At 39.7% G+C, this 8,956-nt stretch overlaps 1 protein-coding gene and 1 long non-coding RNA gene across 2 annotated transcripts in view; both read right to left on the bottom strand.

Moving 5' to 3' along the window:
* Window positions 1–323: 323 nt before the first annotated feature.
* Window positions 324–8,956, bottom strand: part of LOC107549249 (galaxin-like) — a 34,447-nt gene continuing 25,814 nt past the window's right edge. Inside the window, exons 12-13 of the mRNA XM_016230261.1 lie at window positions 923–1,281; window positions 324–809 (exon numbers count right to left, since the gene is read on the bottom strand). Coding sequence (XP_016085747.1) covers window positions 532–809; window positions 923–1,281 — 637 coding nt within the window. The 3' untranslated portion in view covers window positions 324–531. The remainder of the gene's footprint in view (window positions 810–922; window positions 1,282–8,956) is intronic.
* LOC107549266 (uncharacterized) lies at window positions 4,957–5,815 on the bottom strand. The gene is made up of 3 exons (XR_001604541.1): window positions 5,762–5,815; window positions 5,557–5,669; window positions 4,957–5,338 (listed from the first exon to the last, which is right to left on the bottom strand). It is a non-coding gene; the product is annotated as an uncharacterized lncRNA (long non-coding RNA).

Raw genomic sequence — 8,956 nt, 5'->3', positions numbered from 1 at the left:
ATATTAACAGTGATGTATGATTGTCTCTAAATTAAGTCATACATTTAGAATACATTTTAGTGCAAATTTACTGATGAATCGAGATTTCTCTATAATGTGTGTACACAGATTTTACAGAAATTTGATGTATGCATGGTTAATGAATGAGGATAACTGTTTGGCAAGTAGTAACAAACCTGTAAACTGGTCAAAAAAAAAAAAAAGCAATTCAATGATAAATAATAATATTAAAAATAAATGCATAGCTACATGAAGCTTATATTTGAGCTGTTGTTATATTAACATTTTAAAATATAAAAAATTATATGAAATAACCACTGTCTTCAAGGATTAGGATAAAAGCCATTAATTGCGTTTGAGCACCTTTGAGCTATAGTATGTGAATGCCCTTGAACTTGTCAAATTGTTAAAAACAATTGATCAGAATTGGAACAGACCTGAGACTGATAATATACAGCATGATTTAAAAAAATGCTTATTAGGTCATGCAGTGCCACTTAAAATATATACTGTAGACCTCAATCCATATTTCTATCCCTTCTTTTGGTAACATACAGCATAGAACATGTGAATGTCAGAGGTTAGGTCAACAGGGTGAGAGAGAAGCTTGTACTTCATATCATGGTTTTCCTCCCAAAGGTAGATCATGCCGTTCTCTGTGGCAGGAGAGCTGCAGTGATGCAGGGACACATGAAGCCAAGGGTCTTTGATGACCTTTTCCGATTTCACGTTGACCTGCCACACAACTTTTAACACCACATGACGCTGATCATTTTCAAGTGCCAAACTCTCCACTTTGCCAAAGATCACTAGAAACACACACACACACACACACACACACACACACAGACAATTTGGTCAACGTACAAAAAAAAAGTTTGGTATTTTAGGTTGCACCACAATAAATGTTCAAGAACATCACCTGTTTTATTGCACATTTCAGGGATCAGGTCCATTAGTGGTTTAAGCCTGTATTCTGCAGGAGAGCTGTTAGGCGTTGGTGTTGGTTTGAGATGTTCAGCACAGCAGCTCCACAGGGACTTGTTGTAATAGAAATGCCCACAGCAATGGTGGTTTGGTTTGGTGTCATAAATTATGGCATTGGTTGAGGAAGAACAGCAAGTTTGTGTCTTATATTCCAGCAGATGGTTTCCACAGCACTCTGTTTCCCCACTTAAACGTGTTAGGTTGTAGAGATGACCTGAGCAGCATCTCAACAACTGGTTGTGGTGGTCATAGACTTCTGAACCACAACAGAAATTGCCATTCATCTGGTTGTGGCTAAATAGAAAAAAGTTTGAAAGAAGAGTCATTCAAGTGGTTTTAAATTTGTTTTATGGGTTTATGGGGTGGCCTGGATGATTAAGAGACTGTTCTAGAGCTGTGCCATGTGAATAAGTCTTCTGTGAGAAATGTAGTGCCAGTAAAGCATGTTCCTATAGTGTCTCTGCATGTATCAGTTAGACTTGAATTTCCAGTTACAGCCAAAGCCTTGTTTGTCAAGACAGCATGGGTAGAGACATACAGTACATGAAATCAGGCTACAGGCCAAACATTGACTATCTGCTATTTTTTCTAATGGTTTTGCCTAAAGGTACTAGATTTTCAGAGATTCACACAGGTACTGCTATTTGATCACTGACCTGAGACATATTTAAGCAGGAGCATGCAGAGAAAGACACTGTATAAAAGTTTTTCCTGTAAAGAATTTATCCATACTTTCAACAAATATATTTTCTACATAAGGCAGGTCACCCCCTCATGGTGGATGTGTTTTTAAAATCAAGGGTCAAGGTTTGGATGGTTAGAATGACCTCCTTATACCTCCTTATCAATCATCTGGATCTATGGCATTTTCTCCATTTAAGGTTATTCTAAAGTAGCTGTGCATTGTGATTAAATTGATTTAGTACTGTAGATAGCCCATGAGGATGTCAAGTGCACGGCCGGGCCAATACTACTAACTTTTGGTTAAAAAAAAGTGATGTGACGTGTAGCCAAGTATGCAGGGCTGGATTAAGCACACATAAACTGTGTTTCCACTTTGAGCGTGCTAGTGTGTGTCAGTGCCAGTCGCATTTCCACTGTCATTTCTGGGGCTTGATCGTGCCTCGTCTGGGCTTCCTCGGGGCCAATGGCCAGGGATTTTCGGCCCGCCAAATACCTTGGGCCAAAGCAGGCCAAGTGGGGCTAGAGGAGTGGTCATGAACAAAGGCGGTGTTTTTCCGGGTTAGAGACGGTCGGCACCGCTGTTCATTTCCCATGTTTTCATATCAAGCAATCAACTAGCATCAACATTTAAGACATTTAAAACAATTTTAATGGCAAAACTCACCTTCAGACACTAGTGACTTTCTGAATTAACTTACGATTGCGACCTGATCGGAATTCTGCAGAAATGTATTATACGCGATGCTAAAGGCTGCATGCTAGCAATCGCTATAATAAGAACACGTTATGATAAAGAAAATACCAGAGACCGCTTGAAGAACTTAGACAAATCATATATGATTATAATCATGTATTTGGTTTAATATTTCTGCCTCTTCCATGTGTCTTTGTTTATACCCGACTTCTACATCTGCTTATGTCATACATTTCATATACTCTGTGTAACTCTGATTTTCTGTCTGTGAGCTCCCTCTGTTGCTTTGGCTGAAAGGATAACAGTACAGTGAGACGGGATGGCGGTCAAACCTCCTCAGATTACATGCATTGTGGAAAATGATTATAAATGCTAATTTTTTCTAAATAAATTTGACGGAAACATACAAGGGTCTATCAGTATTTTTCTGTAGTGTTGTATGTGTACGCATTTGGACCTAAAAGCCCTAATAGAGTTGTTTTGTGCATTCCTGTCGCCACAAATAAATGGAGCTGCTGCGACTGAACAATATGTGTTCTCTTTATATATAATGATAAATAATGATAAATAGTTTGATTAAGCATGCTCACACAAAATAATAATTTACTATTTTTATCGTAAATCATATAAAATATTGATGCTGAAGTTTTAAAGGCAGGGTAAGCGATTTCTGGTAGCCAATGTTGACATTTGAAATCACCAAAACAAACACGCCCCTATCCCAAAAGAGTTTCGCCCCTATTTTGATAGCTCTGCCCCACACATACGTACCCAGGCAACGATTAGTTCTGAAACAAAGCAAAACCAATGTTACACCGTATCTACACCGGACGCAAGTGGCGTGGTACGACAAAATACTATGGAACTCACTGTAATCAGTGATGCTGTCTACACCATAGATATATATACATATCTATGGTCTACACTGGATGCGGCGCGGCACGACACGACAAATCCCAGAGAGTAAACTGCTGCTGCGTTTTATTTATGACGTATTGACACAAATTCCAAATGATTTTTAATGGTCGCTTTGTCGCGTTCAGTGTACTAGACAGACTTTAGCTGTTGCGGCACAGACACGGTGTTACTCACTTATCGAGAAGATACAAAGCAACCTCGGCGTCTGATCGCAGGCCTTCTGCTCCTTGAGTTCTCTCCAGCGCTGGAAAGCTGATCCGATATTTACACGGGTCCTACTTCTTGCCTTAAGCCTTCTTTTGTTCCGCAGACATTTTCTGTTTTTTATCTTTTGTTTTTTTATCCACCATCTCTATCTTTCTGTCGCTCGGCTCGGCTAATGTCATGGTCTACACTGGATGCGGCGCGGCACGACACGACAAATCCCAGAGAGTAAACTGCTGCTGCGTTTTATTTATGACGTATTGACACAAATTCCAAATGATTTTTAATGGTCGCTTTGTCGCGTTCAGTGTACTAGACAGACTTTAGCTGTTGCGGCACAGACACGGTGTTACTCACTTATCGAGAAGATACAAAGCAACCTCGGCGTCTGATCGCAGGCCTTCTGCTCCTTGAGTTCTCTCCAGCGCTGGAAAGCTGATCCGATATTTACACGGGTCCTACTTCTTGCCTTAAGCCTTCTTTTGTTCCGCAGACGTTTTCCTCTTTTGTTTTTTTATCCGCCATCTCTATCTTTCTGTCGCTCAGCTAATGTCCGTCCTGTGTACTGAACTCTCTCTCCTCCATATCATGAGTAGACACGCCCCTTACTGCTGATTGGCTACAAGTTTGTTTTGCTAGTCGGCCCAAATCAGTTTTCTAAAGCATTTTTTAAAAATCACTTACCCCACCTTTAAGTCTTTATGTAAGGACCAAATGTCTGTTTCTGTTAAGTTTGTTTTACGATATCACTTTCATTAATTTCCCCCTCTCTGGTGAAATGCTGGTGTTGTGTGACATTTGCTTTAGAGGCGTCTTAAGGGAGGGCTCTACAGTAGCGCTGGTCTGACAGTGGAAACACGGCTTGATTTTGGGCTCGCGGCTTGAGGTGCAAGGCCACTGGCCTGCCCAGCGTGTTGATGCCCAAATGCGGCCCACACCCTGTAAAATGACTTATTTATTGACTTGGCCCAGATCTGGCCCGCATAATGTAGAGTGACTTATATTATTTTATGTGGCCCAGGTCTGGCCCAGAAACTGCTAAATGTAATTCAACAGTGAAACACAAATACAACCATTTAAAAAGATTAAAGGCTTTAATTAAAAAAATACCAAATACTTTAATATTAATATATATATATATTAACAATGAACAAATGCACTACAATATAAACATTAACACACCTTTTAAAGCACAAAATAAGTAAATTATGTTTACAGTATATTATTTAAAAAACAACAACATTATGTAGTAAACAGGGATGCCATATTTCAGGTCAGTTCAGTACTTATCTAATGGTGTCAGTTCAGTCAAGTCAATAATATTGCTTCTAAAGACCCCTCTGTCAAGCTCCTGAAGTTTGCAGACGACACCACACTCATCGGCCTCATTCAGGATGGTGACGAGTCTGCTTACAGACAGGAGGTCGAGCAGCTGGTTAGGTGTCTTCAACTAAGCAAGACAAAAGGCAACAGTAGCAAAGAACCCAAACCACATCAAAACCAGGCTCAGTCAGTAAACCAGTTCTCCTCTGGCCAAACAAATGAACGTGGTGTGATTATTCAGGGCTGCATCACAAATCAGATTGTGGATTGATATCATTCAGAATATTTCATCCAACTTCTTTTGCTTGAAGAAACATCATGCCAGCAGGTGAAGCTGGTAAAAGGGTCCGTGCAGAGGGCTTGTCTGGTTCTCATAGTATTTGTTGATGATCTGTGCTGGGGCCATCAATGAGGTCTTCACAGGGATCTGTCATCTAGCTGACATGTTCTGGGATGTGTTGTGGTCATTCTTGGGTGCAGGTCCACCTTCTGGTTTGGATACCGACTGGATCAGCTGATTACTGTAACCTAGGGATAAGGGGGAGACAGTATATAAGCGACTAATATAAGCATTGATGTCATTCTTCTTACAAATTAAAAGTATGTTAGATATTATGGGAAGTGTTGCCAGTTCTGCTTACCCTAATTGTTGCAGCATAAAAATTCCTTTAAGGGATTTGAATGATAGAAATGTGATCGCGTGTCATGTGCATGCAGGGTTAAAGAGATGGGACTTTTAAACTCACAGTGTGCCTGCCTCCTGAAAAACGGTATGATCTGCCAGTTGGTGTCACCTCTTCATGGTCCTCTTGACCAACGTTTCAGCAGCATTAGCCTGAAGGTTTTTCCAAATTGCAGCCTTGAAATATAGGAATATATGTATAAATATATATTGTAAGGTCATTGTTAAATCTTATGCATTAGGATTAGGACCAGACCCAGAATTTGCACCTTATATGTTTGATGAATGTTCATGCACGAGTTCATGCAGCAGTTCAGAATTTCAAAAATTATGTCAAGATTATAAAGTGCGTTCAGATTAAACGTTTAAATTTGTTTGCTCATAATAGTCCAATCCCCACAGTAGTAAAATATGTTAAGTATGAATTTAATCACAGTATACGGCATATATGCTTTAAAAGTTTTCGTTCACTCTAAAAATACTCTAGTGCAGTACAGATTAGGCCTCCATTCAAGAACAAAAGAAGATGCACTTACATTTTATGTCTTTCTCTTACGTATCTATAGTGATTTTCTGTATCAGAGCTCACCCACGGGCAGTGTTACCACAAAATAAATATTATTATTAAATTCAGATTGCATATATTGAATTGTCTTATCGGGTGTAACGCTACAACAGCGTGCTCAGTGTAGTTTGATTTACAAACAAATGACTCTTTTTAAAGGTTAAATGAATTAAATCAGACAGAACCACCAGTATAGATATTTTAGGCGCCACCAGCGCAGTCCGATATGATTCAATAGCAATCACTCGTTAAAAAAGACGAATCGAATGACTGAATTTTTAGCAAACTGAGATATAACTAAATATAATTTCATTAGTTGACATTAGTGCACTGGATACAGCTCAACAGTTTTTTTCTATTAAAAAATTACATAAAGGTTCTTCTAATCTCTAAACATACTTATCAACACTCCATCTCCGAACCGAATGGTTTTTCTGACGTTATGTTATCATCGCAAACCTTCTAACAGAAACATCTAAAAACTATAACGTTACTCTTCGTGACATTTAAAACATCAAACAACACTAGATTGTACGTCAAATATATTTAATTAGTTACCTTTTGCAGCTGAAGTATTCCTCTTGAAAACGGTGCCTGCCGAAACCTCCTTAGGATTTAACCGCCAAATCTTTCTCTCAGGCGGCTGATTTCCTTCATTCTAGCAGCGGCCCGTCTGTGATAAAACGAACTCGGGCTGAAGATAAATACACACAACTACACCGAGTGTGGACCTGCTGCAAGTACAACTGCTTTCAGCCGAGATCAGCCCATAGAGAAAAAGCCGTCTGTCAGTCAGAAGTGTTTTGTAGAGTCGGCACGGCTCTGGCCCATTATCTTCTCGCCGATGCCGAGACTAAGCCGACAGTGCCGCATTTCAGCCGGAATCGGCCCGAGTGTGCTTGCTATCTGGGGACATATCATGAAAATCTGACTTTTCCAGGTTTTAAGTGCTATAATCAGGTCCCCAGTGCATCTATCAACCAAGGAAACGTGAAAAAGATTAACCCAGTAACTTTGTTTTGGTAAGCCTTTTTTCTTCAAGCCTCTGAAAAAACCAGCGCGTCAGATTTTGCTCACTTGGTGACATGGCAAAGGGATCTCATTATAATATTACCGCCCCTTAATCTGTAAATTTACACCCACGGCGCCGTCATTTTGATTTCGCAAGAGACAACGGTGTACCAGCTCTAATGCCATGGCGAAAGTTTGAGAAAAACACGCTAACTGTTCTGTCTTTGGCTGCACAGACAAGCACAGAACACCGTTTAGAGTCCCAGCCTCAGAGGAGACAAGAGAGATTTATTGATTTATTTACTGTTGCTGCCACACAGATCTAAAATAAACATGCAATTTCTTTCCCAGCAGTTTACAATCACAGACATAACCAACTGTTTTTGTAACTCGTGTGTGAATGAGAACTTAGTTTAGTACTCACGTGCTGTGACAGCCGCTTTCTGTCCGTGTGCTTCGGATGTGTGCTCTCAGAAAACCGTATATCAGAAGTTTAAACTCATATGGTTTAAAACGCATGATTTCAGCGCGATAAACATGATATTCAGAACCAAAACAGATGTTTTTAGCAGGTCCGAGCTGTAATGGAGCAGCTCTATTCTAGTGATGTCCCGTTCGCAAACGAATCGTTCGATTTAACCAGTTCTTCTTAGTGAACCGGTTGAACCAGTTCTCCAAATCGGACTGAATCGTCTGAATGGTTCGCATCTCCAGTAAGCATTAATCCACAAATGACTTAATTTATTCACTTTTTTAGTGAGTCGAAATAAACCCGGAGTAATCCATTTACTCAAACAGTACACTGACTGAACTGCTGTGAAGAGAGAACTGAAGATGAACACAAGCAGAGCAGCATGTGTGCAGCGAGCTGGATAACAAACGTACACGCCCACTGCTGGAGCGGTTCTCGTTCTCGAGTCAAGAACTGGTTGCATCGGTTTTCAGATCACTGGTACACTCAACCGAGAATCATTTCTTTCGGACACGTCCAATTTGAGAACCGATGAGCTGATGATACTGCGCATGCGTGTAATTTTTCAAGAGGTCGAAAAGCATGTTATCCAAGTATTTTGTTAAACATCAGAAAGTGTGATAATATAAATATATTTTATTTTACTTTTATTTTTAAAGATGAATGCATCTAATCTGTGTACTTTGTTCAGTTGAAGATTCTGTTAGGTTATAGGCCAAAGGGGTTTGTCAGGGAAGTTGGACAATAATTAAGACTCTATGTTTAATAGGAATAAAGGATGATTTATTAAATACCTGTACTGTAATTATAGTTAACGATGACACATTTCACAAATTGAGTTTGTAGTAAATAGAACATGAACACAAGTAGAGCAGCTGATGATATACTGAACGTGCGTGCAGCGTGCCGGTTAGAGCGGTTCTCGTTCTTGAGTCAAGAACCGGTAGCATCAGTTTTCGGATCACTGGTACACTGAACTGAGAACCGAGAACAGATGAGCTGATGATACTGCACATGCGTGATTCAGCGTGAAGCTACCAAACAGACTGCCTACTATGACTGACACAGCACGTCTGAACTGAACTGGTTCTTTTGGACCACTGATTCTGTGCTAATGTTATGAGCGCGGGTAAACCGAAGACTTCAATGAAAGGCAATCTGGCGAAACCTACGTTTATTTAATAACAAATAAATCGCAATGGATTATGTATAGTAAGTGGATTATGGTTTCTGCGCTGATGCCAACTAATTTATTTACTTTATATCTTCAAGACTTAATCCTTGTATGCACATCACTGCCTGTTACTGTATTTGGGTGCTTAGTTGTAAAACTTAATTGTAAACTTTTCAGATCATGATTATGATGTTTTAACTGACTGAAGTTATGATTACTGACTTATATACATATATACATAT

This window comes from Sinocyclocheilus grahami, unplaced genomic scaffold, assembly GCF_001515645.1.
Source record: "Sinocyclocheilus grahami isolate Dianchi unplaced genomic scaffold, SAMN03320097.WGS_v1.1 scaffold367.1, whole genome shotgun sequence".
Lineage (NCBI taxonomy): Eukaryota > Metazoa > Chordata > Actinopteri > Cypriniformes > Cyprinidae > Sinocyclocheilus > Sinocyclocheilus grahami.
The sequence above is the reverse complement of the archived record's forward strand: the minus strand, read 5'-3'. Positions and strand labels throughout refer to the sequence as shown.